Genomic DNA, 24,101 nt, shown 5'->3' with positions numbered 1-24,101 from the left:
CCTTGAATGATGTGAAGGGCCTGGGGCTGCAGGGTTATCAACCGTTGATGGATTTGGTAGACTCAGGCAAGGTCACCTAAGAAAAAGGTCCTTCTGACGGCCCAACAGGCACACGGCACAAGGACACACACACACACCTCAGTACAGTAATCCGGAGGCCCGTCAGTAAGGACAGCGGGGGTGGCAGATCTGGTAAGGGATGACCAACCCTGCAGGGAGGATGTGGACGCCTCCTCTGACTCACAATGCCCATGAGTCTCTGAAGATGCACGGAAGGCTGCCCACTCACATCACCTCTCAGACTGAGTACCGTTCTGACTGCCACATCTTTATTGTGAAGAAAACAAACAGGGTTGAGTCTTTAAGTCGTGACTCATCCGGATGAGCCTGGAGTGAGATCTGCAAAGTCCTCGCACTCCCTCCTCAGCCTCATCCGCACACTCAATGCTGCTGGGGCACACTCTCTCTCTGAACACTTCTCCATATAAACATTTATCTGGAGCCAGGGCACAACAGTTAAGAACAAACTGAGAGAGTGGACAGCTAACTTTCTGGTAGCAATGGAAAGGTAGGAAATGAGTGACCAGGGGCCCATGGATTAGACCTAGGTATCCTGCAGGTTCAAAAGAAGTAGGAGGAGAGTCTTAAAAGGTAGACTTCACAGATCACATTCCATCAAGATCGATGTCTGAGCAAGCTCTGACTCACAATGTGACAGCAGACTGTGACTGCTGGTCTTTCAGAGTCACAAATGTCACTTGCTGTCCTCTGAGAGAAAGTTTACTTCTTCCCACCTCAGCAAAAGTTGTGCCCACACATCTACCCATTCTTTGGATGTGTGTGTGGAGGCCAGAGGGACACTGGGGTCCTCCTCAGTCACTGTTCACACTAGCCCTTGACACAGGGGTCCCTCATTGAACCTGAATTGCACTGACTGGTTATGCCAGCTGGTCAGAAAGCGCCAGGGGTCAGTCTGTCTGCTCCCCACCCCCACCCCCTCAGTATCTGACTTTTACAGGGGTGCTAGGTGCCACACCCAGCCCTTACATGGGTTGTTGGGGGGTGAACTCAGGTCATACTTATGCAACAGGCCCTTGACTGAGCTAACTTCTCAGTCCCAATTCAAACAATTCTTTACCTCCTCCACATCTGATGAGAACCCAGGATTCTGTTAGCTAGAAGACCTCAGAGGAAATTTAAAGGAAGAAGGTTTTTCTAACAAGTACAGTTTAAAACATAATAACATAAACAAACCAGATATGCTTGGCTCATATCCATGATTCCAGCACTTGTGGGAGACAAAGGCAGGAGAATTGAGGTGAGTTCAAATCCCACCTGGGATAGAGTGAGACTCCCACTCAACACAAACAAACAAACAACAAAATTAATAGGCGTTGGTACTCTCTCTAGCTTGTGTCCATCTGTGTGTGACTCCACTCAGTGCTGTGCGGGGCCCAGCACCTCCTATGGCTTCAGGCTCCAGATCAAGGGTGTCAAGCCAGCCTCTGGACCTCAGACAGCTGCTGCTGCTGCTCCTCTTCCTCCTCTCCTTCATTCTCTTCCTCCTCCTCTCCTTCTTCCTCTTCTTCCTCCTCCTCCTCTGCCTCCTCCGTGAAGCAGAATGAGCACAGAAGTCACCGAGAGCCCCCTGCCTCAGGCTGTACAGGCCGTCGGCCGACTGCACCCTCGTGAGCACCGCACAGCCTTACTCGTTGTACTTGGCCAGTTTCAGCCTGGGGATGATGTTCATGGACTGTAACTCCTGGAAGAGCAGCTTGCAGGCATACGGGATGCGGAGGGAGGACACGTGGCACGAAGATTTGCAGTAGTGGCACCTGAAACCCAAGTCAACATGCATCAGAGGGACAGGAACGAAGGCCTGCACAAGGGCCTGCTACGCTTCCCCTCCCATCGCTGTCAGGCACAGACTGATGGCTCAGAAAACTAAAGGAACATGGGTGCATGCAAAGTCAGGAGTGATGCAAGGCAGTCCTTGTAGTTTAGAAGTATGCAACTGGAGTCCATGAACTATACATTTCTAGAAGGTTCTCTTCCTAAGGGAAAATACTTGCTTATACACTGTTCTGAGAAGTCAGATCATTGGGAACTGAGGTGCCTCACTGCTGGGTGAGTTTCCTGCTGACTCAACACCCCCATATGCTCGGGGTATCTCTGTATTGTATTATTCTCTGCAACATGACCAACAAAAACATTTAGTACCCACTACTGAGGCACTTACAGCCTGATGGACAAGAAGCCTTTTATATAGGAGAGGTGGTGTCCTCAGGACCCGCCTGTCAGCGTCTATCAGTGAGCTGCCCCTGTAAAAACCTGAGGAATACATACTACACGTCCATACACACAAACATTCGCAGTCAACCCTGCCTGGGCTCCAAGCAAAGTGCTAGCTGCACACGTCAGATTCTTCTTCCTTCTTTCCAGAGGGGCCACAAACTGTCTCAGTCCTAATCTACAGAAGGTCCCTTGTGGAGAAAGTGAATTATTTTTCCAGGGTTTACAGTAAACATAAGATCTCACTCAGATCACAGCAAGGCTATTAAGGAGATCACAAAGTGGGGGACTCCTTGAGTGCCCAGTGGGCAGCTGGTTCTTATCCAGGACCTTTATACAGAAGAGCATTACACAGTCATCCAAAAGACAGCACAGGCGCGTAGTCACGGAAATGGGAGATGTTCTGGACACACACTGGAAGGAAAAACTCCAGTCAGCTCTCAGATGGATTCCCAAGGCCTGAAACACATGCAAGTTTGAAGACTTCTGAAAATGCAAAAGTAAAGAGGGGACTGGAGCGATGGCTCAGTGTTTGAAAACAGTGCTCTTCCAGAGGACCTGCACGTGACTTCCAACAAGGCTGGTGGCTCACACCCATCTATAACTCTATTCCCATGGAATCTGACATCCTCTTCAGGCCTCCACAGGCACCAGGCATGCACATATGTACATAGGCATACATGCAGGCAGAAATATCCATACACATTAAAAAGAGAGAGAAAGAAACAAGGGGCAGGTGAGATGGCTCAGTGCGTTCGTCAACAAGTCTGAGGCATTTTATACCTGGGTCCTACCTGATACAAGGGGAGAATCAAGACTAACAAATTATCCTCTGACCTAAGGACCCTCTGGCATTTGCATGTTAATACACATATACAAATATTATGAATAACTGTAAAAAGAAAAGAATGTGTTTATTTAGGTTGATGTGGTGGCACATTCCCACAGTCCTGTAAGTTCAGCAACTGGGAGACAGAGGCACGAGAATCTTAAGTTCAAGGACCGTGTAGGCTGCATGAGGTTTTTGTTTTAAGGTTCATACTTGGATGGTCTTTTTTTCTCAGAATCTTGTAAGGGCGTATGATTTTAAAAGTAGGTAAAAATAAGAGGCTGGGCGGTGGTGGCGCACATCTGTAATCCTAGCACTTCGGAGCCAGAGGCAGGTGGATTTCTGAGTTTGAGGCCAGCCTGGTCTACAAAGTGAGTTTCAGGACAGGCAGGGCTATACAGAGAAACCCTGTCTCGAAAAACAAAAACAAAAACTAACAAAAAATAAGGGCAGTAAGGCACAGGCCAAGGACACAGATGCTCAGCTGTGACAAACAGTCACCTCTCATGGGTGGGGATGCCTGTGTCTCTCACTTGTGGCTTTGGGCAAAGGCTATTTCTACAAACAACAAAATGTAGCTGCTTTCTTGCTTTTGTGCATATGGCGTATTTAACACCAAGTGTATTCAACAGGAGCTTGCTACAGGGCCTTGGTGTGTCATCAAACCTACTAAGGAGACCGGGCTGGCTTCAAACTTGCAGCGATCCCCTCGCCATCTACCAGGTGCTGAGGTAAGTATGCAGTATCATACTCTTTCCCATTTTAGAGTCTAGAAAAGGAAAGCAAGTGCCGAGGCTGAGGGTTGACATGTGACGACGACAACCTCAGAGACAGAGCGTTCTGTGGGCTCAGCTAGAAGAACGTGCCATCACCCATGCCGACAGCAGACACACTGATGATATAAACTCTAGTGATATAAAAATCTATTAAAAGTCTGCTCAGAGACTTCTTTAATGCATTAGAATCAAGACAGGTTTTTAACGTGCCTGGGTGGGTCAGGAATCACGCTCCCGTATCACTTTAAGTCGGGGAAGCAGACCGAACTGCAGTAACCTCTTCCTGGCTTTCCTGTCCTATATATCACGTGGTGACTCCAACTTCAGCTAATCTAGTTAAAATTTCCATATGTGCTGATTCATAGTTTGGATAACCCACTGATAATCCTCATGCATTGATTCAGAACACTCCAATGTAATGCACACACCGACCCACCCTCCCCAAGGTTTTCCCTCTGTCTGAATGATCTGCAAAGGCAGAAACCTGACCAAGAACAAAACAGTAAACTGATCTCTGAGACGAGATCAGCAAGAGGAAGCTGTGGCCGCACGTGAGGTCCATGCCCAGTGCAGCGTCCTCCATGAGCTAATTACCTTAATGGGGCTCTTTGGTGGCTTCTGCCCTGGGTCCTCTGAGGAACAACAGTCTTGCTGTAAACCTCCCCATAGCAATGCCTTACTAATGTGCAAGTCACCCACGGGGGCCTGCTTCAAGGTACTGAACCGCTCTAATTACTCAGCCTCCATTGTGCGGCTTATTAAAAGGCGACTTCTTCCAACTAGCTGTGCTTGCTCCCTTCCACGAGCTGGGCACACAAGACCAGGTAATGACTGGAGAAAGGACAGCATCATTATTCTGCTCGGCCGGAGAGCGGCACATGAGGAGGCAGCCAGACTACAGAATGGGCTAGGATTTTTTTCTGTTGGCAACAGGGTACAAGTAGGGCACTCAAATCAGACATATCAAGTCTATGTGGCTACAGATAAAGACGGTCAGACGACATCACCTGATCAAGCCCTTTCAAAGGCTAGCATGCTGAACCCATGATCAGGGCTGTGGTCAGGGGAGCTGGGCACTAGAGGGAACAGGGCAGCAGAGGCAGAGGTGAACGGAGATGGAGCAGCTTGTGAGACTTCCTGCTCATGGCAGGTGTGCTCAAGCATCCAGCCCTGAGACAAAGGCCTTGGGAGCCTGGGAGCCTGGTTCGCTGCCTCCTGTGCTGTCAGAGGAACGGGGGAGACACAGGAAAGGGAAACAAGAACTCTTTCTGGAGTCTCATGGTTCCTGTTTTTAATGAAATGACGATTCTACTCTTTCAAAGCAATTCCTTAAAAGTCCTTGTGCCACACTGGAAGGTTTAAGCATGAGGAACTAGGCTCCAGGTCCCATCTCATTATGCTATGTTCCCCCACCCCCAACCCCCTTAGTTATCCAGCCCACACTATGCTCAATATGCATTTCAAAAGACAAATGGGCATCCTAGGACTGAATCCCCACATCTCATTGACAGAAGAAAGGGCTCAGCTTATTCTCATAAGAATGTGACCATCTCTGTGACCTTATGGAAAGAATGAACCGGAATGTGGCCACCTCTTCCATTAGTGTCCAAATTAACTTCATACAGGACTCATCCATTTATCCACACAGCATCAGAGATAATCTGCTAAAAGATTTGCGCTGAGCTGGCAAGTATACACTGTGCTCTAAGAAGTCCCCTTGCTCTTAAAAAACAAAACCAAGCCATGTAGTTTATTTACTACCCAGGCTCGTTTGCTTATGTATGTATGTATGTATGTATGTATGCATGCATGTATGTATGCATGTATGTGCTCAGGCTGTCAGCCTTGTGTGTGCCTTTACTTTCTAAGCCATCTCTCAGGCCCAGCCCTCTGCCGATCCCTGACTCAATTGATCTAACCAAAAAGTGGTAGTTTATAACAGCAGAAGGTTGGGACTATCTACAAGAGGCTCTGGGGGAGTCTGTGGGGAAAAGGTGGCCATGTGTTCCCCAAGCCCAGCCATGCTCACTTCCTCTCAGGTGGTCTTCCGTCTGAGAAGAGCTATTCCGGGCAGGGTCGCTGAGGCTGGCAGAAGGTATCATGGCTCTTCTTCATCCCCGGGATGTCTATCTTAGATGCTGTGGGACCTTGCCTCTGATCAGTGAGGAGAAACTGGGACGCACAAGTTTTGTCAGCTAAGCAGGGACCGCAGGGCTCCAGACCCTGACTCTTCCTAAGCAGAAGGTTTTGTTCTTTGGCAGAGCAGAGTGACCACAAACAAGAGATGTGCTGCAACTATACAGCACACAGTGGACCCAGGGAGCACCACCCAGTAAGACAGCCGTTAGACACCGGACTTAGTGTCGGAATTAAAGCAGCTTTGTAAGTTGCATCATGAGCATACCGGCAATTCCACGGTGCAAGGGATCTCTCAGCACTGACATTTCTCACTAAGCATCTATCAGCTGTAAAGTGGAAAGTGGGTCAGGAAGATGGCATTCAGTGGGATGGTAGGCCGTCTGCACTATGCACTCCTGGACTTAGAACTGCATCTGTCAGAGCAGACACTAAATGCCTGCTGGGTGAGCAAGTGAGACAGACATTGTCTGTGCACCGTAGAATGTACAGTCAAATGTATCTGCCATGGGTAAGGAGCATACAGTACACTAGGTCTTAGTACTAGCTTTGCTGCTGTAAGATATGAGGCTATGTGGCTTTTGGGGTCTGAAATTATCAATAGTGGCTCTTGATACAACTTTCTCTAAGGAGCTTGGTTTTTAGAGCAACAAGTGCTGAGCCATCTCTCTGGCCCCTGTGATACTATTTCATTGAAAGTCTGTACTATTTAAGAGCTTCAACTACAGCAGTATAAATGCAGCATTAAAGAATCAATACACAAATGCCTTCTCATGGGAAGCGTGGTGGCACACAGCATGGTGGCACACAAGTGTGGTGGCACCCAAGCGGTCACAGGCAAAGGCTGCACAGCAGCTGAGTCTGGTCCACAGCAGTCCTTGAGCCATTACCTAGGCCAACGGATGTGGTCTAAGAGACATGTGGCGTCCACTTACCAGCCAGAATATCCCAGGAGTCCACACTGCCCGCAGACGTCAACCTCAAAGGCATCACTTGAGATCATTAGTCTCTCCAGCAAAAGCATACTCGCTCCATAGCCGATTAGACAGTCGCGTTCCATTTCTCCAAGTCGCAAGCCACCATCGCGCGACCGCCCTTCAGTGGGCTGCCTTTGAAGTAAATGACAGGACCACATTAGGCCCAGAAAGGGAGGTAGCATCACGTGCGGACCCAAAGCATGGCTCTGGACCAGGCTCTCCTGCCAGCCAAGACACCAGACAGTGACTTTGAATTGCTTCAAAAGAGCACACTAGTGGCTATCACTGTGGAAAAAAATCGTAATTGTACAGTCTATCATATGACATGTTTATATACGCCCCCAAATACTAGTGTTAGCATTCATTACTCTCACATCGTGGTCATCACTATTAGGCTACTACAGTCCTCAAATTAGAGAGTAAGGCCTTTGAGTATTTTTAGAGATGCACTCTGTTACTTAGAAGCAGAGGAGAGAGAGAGTCAGATTATGGAAGAAACTTGGGTCTCCAGTAGCTCTTCAGGGCTCTGTGCGGTTAGTTTTTGTCAATTTGTTGAGAACCTAGCCACACCTGGGAATAGGGAGTGTCAAGGGAAGACATGCCTCCATCAGACTGGCCCATGGGCGTGTCTGTGGGCCATTTTTTAAAAAAAATTGTTGATTGATGTGGGAGCACCTAGCCTACTGTGGACAGTGTCATTCCAGGGCACTCGAGTGGCCGGGGAGTGGGGGGGGGGTTGCGGGGGACGATGACGACGACACGGGTCTTAACTGTGTAAGAAATGAAGCTGAGCAAGCCAGTACGAAGCATTTCTCCATGGTCTCTGCTTCTGTCCCTGCTCTGGCTTCCCTTGGTGACAGACTGTAAACTATAAGCCAGATAACCTTCCTTCCTAAATAGCAGATTGCAAACAGGCAATTACTTTCTTGGCTTCCCACGACACAGCAAACACAGTGTCTCTGACATATGCTGAAATGTTAATGCTGCTCTTGTTGTTATAGCTGGGATTTTTTTTTGTTTGTTTGTTGTTGTTGTTTTCCAACTTGACATATGCTAGAGTCTTCTGAGAGGAAGGAACCTCAATTGAGAAAACGCTTTCTAAGATCACCTGTAGGCAAGTGTACTGGCTGGTTTTTGTGTCAATTTGACACAGCCTGGAGTTATCACAGAGAAAGGAGCTTCAGTTGAGGAAATGCCTCCATGAGATCCAGCTGTAAGGCATTTTCTCAATTAGTGATCAAGGGGGGAGGGCCCCTTGTGGGTGGTGCCATCTCTGGGCTGGTAGTCTTGGTTCTATAAGAGAGCAGGCTGAGTAAGCCAGGGGAAGCAAGGCAATAAGTCACATCCCTCCATGGCCTCTGCCTCAGTTTCTGCTTCCTGATCTGCTTGAGTTCCAGTCCTGACATCCTTTGGTGATAACAGCAATGTGGAAGTGTAAGCTGAATAAACCCTTTCCTCCCGCAACTTGCTTCTTGGTCATCATGTTTGTGCAGGAATAGAAACCCTGACTAAGACAGCAAGCTTGTTAAACATTTTCTAGATCAATTCCTGAGTGGTGTGGGCAGGAACTGCTCACTGTGGGTGGTGCTGTCCCCACGCAGGTGGCCTTAGAGGTATAAGAAAGCAGGAGGAGCAAGTCAGTAAGCAGCTCTACGGCCTCTGCTTCAGTTCCTGCTTTAAGTCCTGTCCTGGCTTCTCCCTGTGATGGAGTCACCTGAGAGTTGAAAGATTAAATTCTTTCCTCCCAAGTTGCTTTTGGGCACAGTGCTTTTTCTTTTGTTTATTCACCACAACGGAAAGTAACCAAGACTGTTTAACACACCCAAATATTGGTATCTTAAGGGAAGCAGGGACTCTGCTGGGACAGTTTATGTCCACAGAGAAGTGACTGACGCTTCGGCAGCAGCATTAGCTCCAACCCCCCTGCTCCCCCCGCCCCGGGGCTCTCATACCTGGTAAGGACAGCTCGTGGTCCTCGGGCCCGGGCGTGCATTTTATCCAGCACCATGTGTTTCAGTTTCTGATAATACACAGGTCCAAAATAGATGTATGCTTCTAAGGGCTCACTGAAAGAAAAGCCAACACTGGATTTAAGCAACAACGTTTGGATGGCTGGACAGACAGCCCTCAATAGGCGTCCTCGCCTGGAGGTTTTCCTTGTCTTCTCAGAGATTTATGACCAACTGTGTGAAGACAACCTCCAGCCTGCAGTCAGCAAGAAGGCGAGACCACAGCCACAGAAGCACACCACTGTATGAGAAGATGATGCTTCTCAGAGAAACACTCTGTCAGCAGGATGACCCTCTTCACAGCCACCGGCATCACCAGCCGACGGCTTTGCTCAATTTGTTATTTCCAGATTGATCCTGCCTTTACTCTCAGCACTAGACAATCTGATCTACCGTAACAATCCAGAGAGATTCCTCCCAAACTGGGAATCAGAGCAGACTATAAAATCCTCAATGGCTTCTTCTGATATTTGATGTAGCCCAAATCGTACATGGCTATCACACCAAACACACTACAACTTCTACTTCAGGACGTCTCCCCACTGACCCGAGCCAACATGCTCTTCTGTCAGGTGTATGCATGGACCTGTCAACAGTGCATTCCTTGACCACATAGCTTAACCTGGCCTGGAACTTCCATACAGTCTAGGCTGGTGTCACACTCACAGTCTTTTGGTCTCCGCCTTCTACGTGCTAGGATTACAGTTGGGCACCTTTCTAAGGAACCCTCCCCCTTCCTCTCCACCACCCTTCCCTCACTCCATCCTGTAGTGTTCCACCTCCCTTCCCTCACTCCATCCTGTAGTGCTCCATCTCCCTTCCCTCACTCCATCCTGTAGTGCTCCACCTCCCTTCCCTCACGCCATCCTGTAGTGCTCCACCTCCCTTCCCTCACTCCATCCTGTAGTGCTCCACCTCCCTTCCCTCACTCCATCCTGTAGTGCTCCGCCTCCCTTCCCTCACTCCATCCTGTAGTGCTCCGCCTCCCTTCCCTCACTCCATCCTGTAGTGCTCCACCTCCCTCCCCTCACTCCATCCTGTAGTGCTCCACCTCCCTTCCCTCACTCCATCCTGTAGTGCTCCAGCACCTGTGTATAACCACTGTCTCTTGGCTTACTGTCCGTCTTCCTGTGAGAAGCCAGTTCTTCTGTCTCCTTTGCCACAGTGGTTCCAGCATCTATGATCTTGCTTGGCATACAACTAGTGCTCAATAAATGTTTGTTACACTACTTATTCCACTAAAGAATAAATATAGCAAGAATCTCAAAAATGAGTGTATAAGTGTTAGGACAAAAAAAAAAAAAAAAGTCCCGTCTGAAGCAAACAGCCAAGGAATGGACACCCTCAAAAATCTTTTCATTTTCTCCAAGTATCCTTCCTTAAAGGGAAGTACTCGCCAGCGCTGTTGAATCCAGGTACATGGAGCCTCCACTTTTGATGATGTAGAGACAGGCCCAGTGAGCCCGAAAGGTTAGGTAAGAGCCAGTGAGTGGTGTGACCAGCCTCAGATCCAGTGCTCTCTCTGCTGCCACAGTGGCCTATCTGAAAAACAGGTTCACTTTGAGCAAAGCACGGGCCAAGTAGGAAGAGCTGAGGAAGCCACTATGTGCAGAGAGGCCGCTGCCGGCAATGGCCCAGCCTGCCCGTCCCAGCGCCAATGTGCCAGTGCAGGAGGGAAGTCTACTGCAATTCCTGAGTCACTCTGTGCATTTCATCACAGGCACCCCAGGACATGGTGGCAAGGGCCTTGAGAGACTTGTCCCAGTCTGTCATGGATACTGCACGACCTCCCCAATTCAGTTTTCTTGACTGTGAATCAAGGTGTATCAAAGGGTCTTTCCAGTCCTAATGCATGACTGAGGTCCTCAGGGATGGTAACTCACGGTAGAAGTCACGGACCTCTGCTGTTCCACCGTCAACAGAGTAAAGCCACATGCAATTTCTGCTAGCTACAATCAGGACCATGAGTGAAGGCGGGCAGAGGGACACAAATGCACTGAAATCTGGACAGGCTCAGCAGTGCTGCTCAAGCCTTGGCGTGGTGAATGCAAAGGGGTGAACACCCACATGGGCCCCAAGGGAGCGGTGTGGCCATAGCTGTCCACATGGTTGTCTACACAGCTGACCACACAGCTGTCCACAGCACACAGCATGCAGCCCATGTGGGTGCCAAGGGAAGCAGTGTAGCCCTCCGCTGTCCTCACAGCTGTGCACAGCCCAGGGCACGCAGCCCAGCCTAATCTTTCAGCGCACTTATGTTTAGGAAGCTGCACTGAGTGGGTCCTATGGCTGTGCACACTCTCTGGACAATATCATTTCTGAGTAGGAGTGAAGCCGCAGGATCAGCGAGGACTGTGTGTCTTTGAGACAGAACACTAACTATTTGACTGCACCATACTTAAATGGAGGAAATCATTTGAGTTTTCATAAAATGAGTTTTGCTTTTTTAAACATCCCAACAATGATTTACTTACAGAAATCCGTATTACTGCCATCTGGGCAGTTACTGTACAAAGCACTGGATGCATATTTTCAGCAGAAATGGGTTCCTGGCGGGTCTCTCCCTCCTGGAGCATTTCTTTGTAGTACCACAGTTAAGCACCGTATCCTTGCCCATGCCCTTGCCGACCTGCACCTGTGCTTCGGTGGCTCACAGCTTAAGCAACGTGACTCTGAGGTCTTAGTACAAAGGTTCACTCACTCAGCCACCCATCCACCCACTCTCTTACTCTCTGTGTGCTTTCGTGTGTTTGAGTGTGTGTGTGTATGTACTTACATGGGCACATGTACATCAATTTAGAAGCCCCTGGAGGTCAGAAGGTGTTGGATCCCAAACTCGGATCCTGTGGAGCAGCAGCCAGTGTTTTAACTGCTAAGCTCTGTCTCTGCCCCCTGGGTACTTTATGTGCCACAGGGTATGCAAGCAGCCGATTTGATCATATGTGCCATGTGAGCTGAGTTTCAAGATCTCATCGTTCACAATAATTGTATGGACTTGTGTCTGTCTAAGATGACAGCTAGACCCTTCACTTTATCTTATCCAACCTCACCCTTAGGCTGCAGAGCTACCTCCTTATGGAATAACAGTTGGGTGGCTCCTACCAGTTTTTGGGATTTACTCAGTAAGTGTACTTTCCTCTGTACAATACTCTAAATGACAGCTTCTGTTCCTCCATGCCTTCTGCACTCTCTCCTTGCCCTTGTCTTCATGTGCTGAGAGCTAGTTCTCGGATTTACCCATCAGGCACTGCTGAAGCACCCGTGCTGGGAGGCGCTGTGCTAGGTTCTGGAGCCCAAGCAGTGGAACCAGCACAGCAGCCTGCTCTCCCAGAGGCTGTGTCTCAGCTGGGAGACAGACAGCAGTATCAGGGCACACGTCCGAGGGACGGCGGCTGTGGAGAGGAGCAGGGCAGGGACAGGCAGCACTAGGTCGGAGTTTAATTGGGTGATCAGCGGGCAGAGGGTGAGGCTCAGTCATGGCGTGCTTTCTAAGCATGCATGAAGCACTGGAGTCAGTCCCCAGCAACACAGAACAAAAACAAAAACCTCAAAGCCAAACCAAACCAGACAACCACCTGCTTGGCAAGCAGTCACTGCGGGCCTGCTGGAAATTACCTTGTTTTTGCTACTGCTCCATGTCTAATAACAAATCGAAATGGCCAGCTCTGTGGTTTTCTGCACTGTGATCCTGTCAATGCCTAGCACACACACATTAGGTGTGAACACTGGGCTCCAGGCTACGAGACAAAGCACTCAGTGCTGGGGCTCGGCGCAAAGCTAGCAGTCTGGGCAGCACTGCCTCAGATGCAGTTAATGTACGCCACAAAAGCAACATAGAAACCCGAGCTTGTTAAAACGACAGCCTTACCGACACAACTGGGGGTCCTCAGTAGCCAACTGGCTTCCTAAATGTGGCCTGTCCAAGACAGGATCACACTTCCTAAAGCACTGAGCATTCCTTCCTTCCAATGAAGGCAGTCTTGGAACTTTATATCTTAGAGTACTCCTTCTTGGGGCCCTCGCCTCCGATCTCTAGTGCTTAACAGCACACTCACCCTGTGATGCCTGAGGTGACGTAGTCCTTCCCCAGGTAGTTGTAACCATGGCGAACGAGATCTTCACACACATCCTTCACTTTACTCCCTCCAAAGGCAGTGCCGTAGTGGAACCTGCCGTCTAACACGCCTGCCTTGCCAGCCAGCAGCTCAATTAACTTTCCAACCTGAGATGGGATGGGAACAAACCAGGTGAGTGCCCGCCCGGGCTGTCAGTTCTCTCGGCCTTTTGGCTTATGTTCCAAAAAAGTGGCTTCGACCACAACCACCAAAAGTGAATCATTGCCAACACCAGCATTAGCAGGTATCATGCTGAAGAGCCCTGGCCCACGTGACTAACTTCCCTGACTGAGTTCCCTAGTTTTCAGATATTGAAACTCGAGTAGAGAGCTAAGCACCATGGCCAAGGCCACATGGCCAGCGATACGATTGCAGATTACAGGAAGTGACTGCTGAAAGAGACATGGAGCAGGCTCAGCACACAGGACTCTGTGCTGAGGGCCACAACTGCCACTCACATGAACTAAGTGCAAAACCACTTGTCATTCGCTGCAGAGGAGAGTGAGTGACAGGGACAAGGAGTCCGTTTATCCGACAGGGTGCCACTCACTGTAACTAAACTAACTGCCCGCTTCTTTCCTTCAGAGCAGCACCCCTGAAAAGCCCAAAGGTAACTGACCGTCATTCTTGATGGGAAGCCGTGTGGGTTCATTATGATGTCGGGACAGATGCCAGAATCACAGAACGGCATGTCTTCCTGGGGGACGATCAGGCCACAGACACCTGGGGGAGAGGAGATTTATGGCATGTAAAGCAAATGGACAGGGGGAAGAATACAGTACTTAATTGGGATCTCCCTGCTGCTATCTCTACTCCCACTGTTCTAAAACCCTCCCCACGGTCTCCATCAAGAGCAACAAAAGCAATTTCCAACAACCCCGCTAGCCAAACAGTTCAAAAATGACTCTCCTTGCAGAAAAGCATTGTAGGCTGTGAACTGGCATGCTGGCATGCCACACAATGGTGCTGTCAGGCTGCCTGCCCACCTTCTCCGAGCACCACCTTCTCCGAGCACCACGAAGACCAAAGGGCAGTCTCAGGCGGGCTCTCATTCGGGAAGCTTTTCAATCCCCGGTTTCTGCTCCTTGTCGGCTAGGCTGTGGTCTGCTGGGTTTTGTGCCCAAACCACAGGAATGCAAATTCTCTGACCACCAAACAAAGAATGATTGAATTCGACTAAATATGTAAAATGTGGCTTTAAAAACCTGTGACAACAAATCTGTGTGTGGGGCTGGAGAGAGAGTTCAGTGGTTAACAACACTGGCTGCTCTTCCAAAGGACCTGAGTTCGGTTCCTGGCACTCACACGGCAGCTCACAACTGTCTGTAACTCCTGTTCCAGGGGAATCCAACACCCACACATGCAGGCAAAACACCAATGTATATACATTAAAAATAAAAAGAAATCATTAAAAAAGCAAAGGAAAGGAAGCCTGGGCGTGGCTGAAACGCTAGCAGGTGCACACACTGGCTGCAGGGGTGGCCACCTGCCAGGGCTTCCTTGGCTGAGCTTAACCTGCTCGGAGGAATTTTAATTCTTAGAGCTTACAGCACATTAGAAAAGTGATCTTTGATTGAACTTGTAAAGACCAACAAGAAAAGTAAGAGCCAATTCATTCTTAGAGCAAAAGGCCAGAATTAGACACGGAATTCTAAGAATGGAATGGGAGCAGAGGGCCTTCCAGCTCAGCACTCCACCCGCATTCTCTTAGGGTAGCAGACCTGAGCAGGCCGGAACAGTGTTCTAAGCTTGCAGAGATTTTGCTGCTACACAGCTGTTAATTCTTCTGATTTGTTTTTCCTGGGAAGATGAGTGGGACAGAATTTGTTACAATGTATCTAAGAGCTGGAAGGCTTGCACAGGACTGCTCAGAGGAAAGAGACTGATGCTCTTTCACTGTAGTGTAACAGCAGAAACAGCAATAAAAGAAAACGCCTCTCCCCTGGGTGTGAACGAACCCATTTCAGGACCTACTAAAAAAAACCCAAGTTTTTCATTCCTGTTTGTCTTCTATATAACTAAAGCCACTTTAAAAAAAATACTAAGTTGTTACTATTGCCGTGTTGGAGTTAAAACTTAAGATATGATAAGCAAGCATCCCCAGGACCCCCAAACGTCTTAAAATGGAACCTTTTTGATGTGCATATCATGAAGAGCTAAACAGAGGAAACAAGCCTGCCTGCTTCTTTACACTGTGCTAACACTCTGCTTTCTAGTGGCTGCCAACAAGACTGCAGCTAGGGCGTGTAGAGCTGGATTCCAGAGCAGACGTACAGTTTCTTTGATATTTATTTTGGTTGAAAAGGTTTTTTTTTTTTTAATCATACCATGGGTATTCATGCTTTCCTGTATAAATAACAGAAACTCACTTGCTACGCTGTAGCTCAAATCTAGCTGTGTGCCATTGTCTTGTGTGACGTGTCCCTTCCCTCTAAAGCCACATCTTATCCATACTGAAAGGATCTGACAGAGGCCGGAAGTCACTGAAGCCTACTTTGAAAGAGAGCAAATCAGAAATCTAGGTACCCTGAGGCCACTACTGTACAGCAAAGAACAACATGTTGGACTCGGCATCTCCACAAGGACGGGGTAGAGCCTGGGAAGGCTGGTGAGAGTCAGGGTTCCGATAGCCCTTAAACACAAAACCAAAGAGAAAAGGCAGCGCCTCTCAGGCAGGACCCACAGGGATGCTGGTGTCAGCCTGGGAGAGGCTGCGGTCCACCCTCCACACCACCAGGAGAAGGTGGGAACTGGTTCAGGCAGGCTGGGACTTAGGGATGGCAGGAAGACGGAAGACTTGGTAGCCTGGTTTTAGTTGACGTGTTTAATTGAGCTGATTTAACCTCACCAGGCTATTAAGATGACATACATGCTCATTCCTACAGTCAGAATCTAGTCATTTTCCTCTGGGCCCGATTACTCTTCACAGCACAGCTTCCTTTTGGGAAGTTTTTTTTTTTTTTTTTTTTTTTTTTGTTTTGTTTTGTTTTCTCTTCTGCCTTTTTCTGACATTTGCTGACAAAAACATACACAAGGAGCTTTTTTTTTTCCATTCCGTCTTATAATAGAATTGCTTTGGTTATATTTGAACCAGGGGCACCTGTAAGCCAAAAATTAAATCTTCGCTAACTTAAAATTACTTGAGCCTCTGAAACCCCTTTTATATGCCAAGATGGTTCCCATAGCAGACAGCCCTGTGTTGTTTGTTTTGTGAGAAAGCGAGTGATAAAAGACCCATGAAATCGACACAGAAAGCCAGAGCAGCAGAGAGAGGCGAGGACTCTCCATCACCACGGCTTCTCCCCTCTGCTGACTTGCTGAACAATGGGAGCTACACATCCAACTGCAGATCCAACACAGCTGTGCATTTCATTAAATGAAGAGCACTAGTGACACAAGTAAATAATTAACTTATTCTGCCCCACTGACTGTGCTTATGAGACCAGTCATAGCTGACAGAGTTTAATACAAGTTAACACAAAGGGGCCATAATGAGCTTAGAAGTTAAAACAAAATATTTAGACAGAATTTGATGATCTTGAATCTCAAATTAGACAGATGATTTTTAAAGTCTGCATTTTATTGAATCCATCAGGGGTAAAGAACGTTCCTGACCTTTGAAACCCACTTTTCCCCCATATATATTTTTTTTTCTTTTACATTTCTCTGGTTTAGAAATATGTAATCTTCACAACATTGGGAAGGTTTCTTCTCTTTTCTTGCAATGAAAAATTAAAACTGTGTTTCATCAAAGAGCAGAGGCATAAGGTCCATTCTGGCACTAAGAACTTTAGAAAGTTGTGGTGCCCTCCCTTGAATGCTGGCTTAAATGCAAATGCCACGCAGTGTGCTCCAGAGAGTTAACTCCCACCCTGCATCCCAGGAAAGCGGATGGGCTGCAAAGAAAGCATGGCTAATGGGAGCTGTTGGGAAATGATTACCGATTCATACCTTAAATGCTTACACAGCACTTCAGATTGTAAAATAAAATTTCATCCCCTGGCCGGTGCTGATGTCTCAACTCCATTGTTTATAGCACAGCCTCCTGGTAGCAAAATGCAAATACATTTTGCTCAGGAACTTTGATGTACTCACTGGAGGCAACTGGGAATTAGGCCACAGACTGTATCACAGGACTCTTAGCAAACACAAATTCATGAAGAAAAATAGAAGCCGGGAAAGTTAGGAGCAGACGATGCCCTGCCAAGAGAGTGTCACTCCATCAGCACTGACACTAATTCCAAGGGCAGAGAAGGAGAACTTATGGAGTCCAGGGAAACTCTCAGAGGACCCAGGTACTGCAGGTTCCACTACCAAGCTGCTGTCTTTATTTCTACGGCTTCAGAGAGCAACCCAAAAATCATGTAGGTACAGGTTGTCCAGAGAAAATACAGCTGGAATTATGAATCACTTCATTTTCTTAGAATGCACTTCTAATAACTAATATTATGGTAACTGACCTATTAGTTTTAATGGGTTAGATCTGTGTGCTGGAACACTTTAAATAGACAAGTTAACATATCAGAAAAAAAAAAATCAATGTGTTGTAGCTCATGCCAGTAATGCAAGTATTGGAGCAGCAGGAGAATTCTGAATTCAAAGCCAGCCTGGGCTGCTCAGCAAGACCCTGTCTCAAAAACAAACAAACAAACAAACCACTCCAAAAGAGAAAAAAAATTTACCATGCTAAAGCCTTATCAAGACAACTGCAGCCAGTCGTGGTAGCGCACGCCTTTAACCCTAGTACTTAGGAGGCAGAGGCAGGTGGATTTCTGAGTTTGAGGCCAGCCTGGTCTACAGAGTGAGTTCCAGGACAGCCAGGGCTACACAGAGAAACCCTGTCTCGAAAAACCAAAACCAAACCAGACCAACCAAACAACAAAAAAAAACAACTGCAGTGATCTATTTAATGCAAGAGCTATTTCTGAGGAGACACCCCCAGAAAGGGCTGACTAGTATGCAGTTTTCTATTGGTTGTCACACAGCACTCAGATGCACTGTGTGACAAACACTCTAAGGAGGTGAGGACACAACTCTAGGCAGGAGATGCAGCTGACATAGATCAATCCGAGCAAATGCTGGAAGCATAACTGCACTCCCTGCAGCTGAATGCCATGTAGGACACATCACAGGGAGGCTGCTAGAGCCTAACACATCACACTGACTACAGCCTAACCAACTCACTGGGGTTCGCGTAGGGAGATACTTTACCATCAGGAGGCCATGTACTCACACTGCTTGGGAGGACAGAGAAAGTCATCCTTTTTCCCACAGTTACAGCAGGAAGGGAGCCTTTTCCCTACAGTTGCACTGTAGGAAGGGAGCCTTTTCCCTACAGTTGCATGGCACCAGGAGTCTGGAGTCTGTGGTCTGGACTGTGAAGGAACAAACACGACTTGTGCCATGTTCATGAGGCTTATGAACATGACGAGATGGTATCTGTAGAGTTCATCTCTCCTTGGATCACACTCCAGTGGAGGGAAGATAACAAAGAACCAGGTGACCTTAATTTAATCTGATGCTCTTCTGTTTAACAGATACTATTCAGGCCGTCAGTGTTTGACTAGAAAGGAAGAAAAGTGATAAAGCCTTAGGAGCTTAGTCTTTTTACCTCCATCAGGTGCTCCATCAGGCAATTAATTGTGTTAGAAGAACCAATGGGCTAATATCTGAGAGCAACTTTATGGTCCTTAGACAAAAATCTAAATGCAAGGGATTATTATTATATAAGGAACCTAATTGCTCTCAGCAGGACGTACTCTAGAGGAGATCAACTTAATGACTGGCCAGTCAGGAGCAGCTGCCCAGACTGGCTGTGGAGGTTGGAACCTGCACCCTTAGTGTGTTCTGGCCGTTTCACATTATCAAGAAGCTGTCTTCTAACATGCATGAGTGTCTAGTGGGAACTGCTTGTGCTGATGAATATGGTACTACATGGGGGGGCTAAAGCAGCAGCCAGAACGTTCTCAAGTTGGACTGTTCCAATCACCCAATAAGTACTTCTAATAAACTCGGGTCGGTGGGCCTAAGAGATGCAAATTTCTAAATCAAAATGTGAAGGCTACCACAGGTGGCCTCCTTTCTTCCCTTTCTCCCAGCTATCAACTAACCTTTTCTTTTCCTCACCACCACCTTAAATCATCCCTTGGGGGAGAGAGCGGGGAAGACAAAAAAAAAAAAAAAAAAAAAAAAACCCGCGTCCTATCACCTCCAGATCTGGCGCATCGCTTGCCACATCCCGGCTGATGTAACTGCAACTCGGCTCTTCCTTACATGTTAACAGATAAATAATGCATAAGAAAACTTGATTAACTTTCTTATTAAAACATCACTCTAAATGAGAGGAGGTGCAGGAAGACAATAGCGTTTTTACGCGGCTTTCCCAGGAGCAGCTGAATGGTTTGATGTGATAAATTTGCATAGTCTGTGGCACACAAAGGGCTGATTAATTGAAACCCTTACAGTGCTTCTGGAAGCAGCTATTGTAAAAACAATAACCATAGGAACTTTACAAAATACACATGGCTAAATGTGTCAAGAACTTAATGAAATGTGTTGAGCCTACACTATTTGGAAACAGAACAGGAGATTTTTATTCTAGGCCATAAAACACTAAATACCCTAATTTCAAAGCTTTAGCCTGGGTGTTTACTGAAAGGGCAGAAGGCTACAGTGAGCCACAGAGGAGCTAAAACTTGTTCTTAGAAAACAAATTAAGTAAAGTCTTCTTACAACTAACGAGGTGTCTAACGAGGTGTCTATGTGGGTGGAATCCGGACTTCTAGCATTAGTAAGTGAACTTGTTTGGACTCTGGCTTTAGGGCTGTTGGACAAACGCACCTTATCTTTAGTACCTCACTCAGTCAACCACCCCCTCTACCCTCCCACTTAGACATTCAAGCAGGATCAGGCGGCTGCAGAGCCAAAGGCCTCCAGTGTGTTTGAAGGTGGCCTGGCAGTGGATTTTAACACCCTGAAGAGCTGTGTGAGGACAAGATGCCAGCCATGTCATTGTTACTCCAGGCTGAGCTCTTCTCGCTCACCCAGTTTAGAAAGCACTACAGAAAAACCACAATGAATGGAATTCTGGGAAGACTGGTTTTTACTTGTTTAATGGGACAGACTTTGCTCTCAGGTTTTCTGGCACACATGAATAAATGTTGTGTTAACTCTCACAGCCTCTCTGTGGCACTACATAAGAGCCTAAACTTCTTTTAAGATATACTTCATCAAAATATTAATAAATTAACTTAGCAGATTACTGAATAATATTTAGAGGCAAGCAGTCTTTTAATGGGACTTGCTTTGAGCAAGAGTCAAAGATAACTATTCTAGAAAATTTTGTCCATAAATACACTATCCTCTCTAAGCCAGGAATAAATAAATAAGCTGAACCGCTAAGTGAAAACTGTATTTTGATACGCCCAAGCTTTTACTTCAAAACAAAGTTGACTTCCGAGCGTTCTAAGTGGCTGTCTGGTCTCAGAGGAAGGAGGGGCACTGAGGAATGGATGTCATTATCTCAGATTTGCAGTTATTAAAAAGCTTCTGTTTGCCAGGGCAAACACTCTTGCTCAAATACAGTTTTTCCTTAGAAACACTGCCTGGCATTGCTGCGTTCTGTGATCTGCGGGACCTTTGTTGGAGGTGCTAATCCTTTTTCACACGAGAGACTGAGAAACGCTCTTTCAGGAGAGTGATATATTGCTTTTCCCCTCTCCACATCAAAGGGGTCTACTCTTTCCTTGCTCATTGTGAATGGCAGCAACAGAAAGAGGATATCCAGAAATATAATAATTCGCTTTGCCCGGACACTGAGAAGAAACTTAACTCCTTAGACTAATGTAATCTTTCCCTACAGAATTAAAAAAGACTAAGAATGAAACCTAATAAAGGCATTATCAGAGGGAAAAGTCTCAATATGAAAATATTATTTGGCACCAACTAAAAGAGTGCTTGAGATTTGTCTGTGTAAAACTTATAAAGAGCCCAAGAGCCTAAGGCACTTGTTTCTGTTGCAGGAAAGAAGTCTAGCTTCAGCATGCTCCAAGGAGCAAGGAGGTCCAAGGAGATGCTGTGACCATCTCGTCGTATCTTTACCAACCAAGCTGATAATGGCAGGATATGAAAGCACACAGCTTTGCAGGCCCACGCCTCTACTCTACTGACCCCTTTGGAAGGGCATCACATTTGAACAGGGAGGCACAGCCTTACTCCCAGTGAAACCCTGAAACATGGAAAAAGATCATAACTCCTCAAAGAACTCAAAACCAATGCAGACCTTGCCTCCTCTGAAAGCACACAGGTTATGCTGGCCCTTGGCTGTAGAGGAGGCCCTCACTGAGCAACCCTGCTCTCCCCAGATAGTCTTCATCAAGAGTTCTTTGGGCTGTAAGCTCACTGATGGCATTCATAAAGGATCAGGCAAAGACCCAGAACAAGCCTGTGTGAAGATTCTGACTGTCATAGGGAATAGACTAGAGGTTCTTTACTGCAGAATGCCGCAGCAGGGGTTGAGAGTGTGTTGGTCTCCTGGTCTTCATCCAAGACTTTTCCCTTCTGCTACACTGGCTCTGTCAGTTTAGTCCTGCTTTTTGGTATTGTTGAAGTTTTATTTTTTGTGTTTTTATTTTGTTTGTTTGAGACAGGGTTTCACTATGTAGATCAGGCTGTCCTGGAACTTGCTCTGTAGACCATATCGGCCTTGAAATCACAGAGATCATCTTGTCTCTGCCTGGCACGCGCTGGGATTAAAGGCTTGTGGCTCCACACCTGGCTTCACCTCAGTTGCGGAGGGTTGAGAGGGGAATGTTGCAGGGACTGAGAAAACCCTTCTCTGGCCAATCGTGGTCTTGGCTCATTACGCTGGGTACACACCCTGGCGAATCTCTTGTTCTACCTTACCCACCCATTCCATCCTCTTTCATCTTTATCAGCTCTTTGATCATGCACAACACAGAGCTACCAAGGTCAACTTCCTGTCCCCAGTGGCTTCATTTAGCTACTTATTATCCTGTTACCTTGAAGTGACTTTGATTGAGCAGAGACCAACACCGATGATCTATGAAACTAAAATCTCCAACTTGCTGCCAACTGCTGGAGAGGCTATTTTAAGAGTTATTAGTGTAGAAATGTAATCTAATCTGTGTATCGTACATGTACTAAATGAATCCCTAACAACAGCTTAAACACAAACAAACAAACAAACACCAAAAAAAAAAAAAAAAAAAACCCAAACCAAAAGCAGATAACAAACCAGCCAGGCTGTCCTAGGAACATACGACTCCCCGAACACTAGGAGCTTAAGCCCATGCTTTAAAGGCAGAGCGTACACACATGTTACATCAAAATAACCCGCAGAGAAGACTTACAGGTCAACTTGTGGGCACTGCTGTATTATTTAAACAAGTCTACATTTCAAAAGACTGGAAACTAATCTCCAGTAACTACTGTTCTTACCTTGGAATGTGTCTGCACCACAACAAACCAGTCACACCAGGAATGATGCTGTGACACATGCACCCCAGAACCCCACAAACTCTTGAGACTTTTATCAGCACATTTTGCAATGATTACTAAGCACACAGCTGTGCTATGGACCTCAGTCTCCAATGTATTCTCATTTTACTTGGCAATATCTAACTCTCCTAGGTGGAACCCAGTTCCTCTCTAGGCTCTGTCAGCTAAGTTGTGCGACTACTGTAATCACTGTCCCTTACAGTCCTCACATTCTGTCTTCTGTCTTTAGAGATCACATCTGGCCAGGCAATCAGGAGAATGGTCAGAATTGAAGGCTATGAATTTTACTGTTTTTTTCGTGAGACTGAATTTTAATTAATCAAGCACTAAGGCCTTAGCAGATCAGTTAAAGAAGGAAGAGGGGGTACTTTTATAGTGAGTTAATTTCAGTAGAGAAGGCGCATCAGGAAGTAGAGTTGGGGAGTGAGCCTTCTGGGCAGTTCAGGACCCATTCAGGTTTGGTAGCATTCGTTTCACTTTCATGGAAGATAACAACGGATTTATCTAGGAAAACTGAGAATTTTGAAGAGACGGCCTCTCAAGAAGGCTGCATCTTTTCTATGGAGAAACTTCTAGGATGGTGGCAATTGCAGAGGTGATGACAATGGGGTATCAGAATAAAAAGGAGCCACCTCCACACAGTTTAACACACTCAGAAAATTCTGGAATCAAATCTAGTTCTGCCAGCACTAAGCTGTACCAGACAAGCATCCTCTCTGAGGTTCAAATGCTTTATTTTGTGTGGGAAGAATCTCAGCACTGACTAGAGCTGTACAGATAAAGGGATAGACTATACATAAAATGTTAGTAAATTATCAGCACACCAAAATTGCCTCACTGAAAGGGACAAACAGCACTCATGTTCCCAAATTCTATGCCTAGCGCCACTCCCTTGTTGGCTCCAGTCTCATAACCACTTGCAACCTTTACTAAAGAGTCTAACAGATATTGCAAACCAGAGCCTCAAACTCTTATGAGGTGCCCTTGCCTAACTCCAGAACATGATTCCTGTCCCATTCTTGCCCAGTTTACTAAAGAGCAGATTGCTTGCTCAGGTCATAGACATCCTGTGGTTTGGATTTATTTCCCTAAACATACATGTGCGTGGGGGGACTGCTGGGAGGTGCTTAGGGCCTATAGGTGCCATCTCATGAACAGATTAGCGCTGAACACAGAAACTTCTGAGGCTGCAGACAGCATCTTATGCTTGTGCGTTCTCCCCCCGCCCCCTCCAGGGTACTAATCTTTTACCCTTTCATTGTCTACCAAGACACGATATAATTAAACAAGCCTTCATCAGATGGGAAACCCTTGGCCTTGAGTTTTCTAGCTTCTAGAGCTGTAAGAAATAAGCCTCTGTAGTAACTTACAAGTTACCCAGACTAACTATTCTAGGCACAGCAGCACAGATCAGATGAAGCCAAGAGGTTAAGAGAGAGAGAGAGGTC

At 46.9% G+C, this 24,101-nt stretch overlaps 1 protein-coding gene across 2 annotated transcripts in view; it reads right to left on the bottom strand.

Moving 5' to 3' along the window:
* Nucleotides 1–307: 307 nt before the first annotated feature.
* Nucleotides 308–24,101, bottom strand: part of Polr3b (polymerase (RNA) III (DNA directed) polypeptide B) — a 104,887-nt gene continuing 81,093 nt past the window's right edge. The window contains exons 24-29 of one of the 2 annotated variants that reach the window (XR_380439.4): nucleotides 13,754–13,857; nucleotides 13,075–13,241; nucleotides 8,963–9,076; nucleotides 6,969–7,142; nucleotides 2,644–2,751; nucleotides 1,750–1,835 (exon numbers count right to left, since the gene is read on the bottom strand). Coding sequence is in view for 1 of the 2 variants with exons in the window: in NM_027423.2 (NP_081699.1) it covers nucleotides 1,706–1,835; nucleotides 6,969–7,142; nucleotides 8,963–9,076; nucleotides 13,075–13,241; nucleotides 13,754–13,857 (689 nt within the window). In the remaining variant the exon portion in view is untranslated. Of the gene's footprint in view, nucleotides 1,836–2,643; nucleotides 2,752–6,968; nucleotides 7,143–8,962; nucleotides 9,077–13,074; nucleotides 13,242–13,753; nucleotides 13,858–24,101 lie in introns of both variants that reach the window. The other variant, NM_027423.2, reaches the window with a different exon arrangement.

Source organism: Mus musculus, chromosome 10 (assembly GCF_000001635.26).
Source record: "Mus musculus strain C57BL/6J chromosome 10, GRCm38.p6 C57BL/6J".
In the NCBI taxonomy this organism is placed as follows: domain Eukaryota; kingdom Metazoa; phylum Chordata; class Mammalia; order Rodentia; family Muridae; genus Mus; species Mus musculus.
This window is presented reverse-complemented; position numbering and strand designations above follow the sequence as displayed.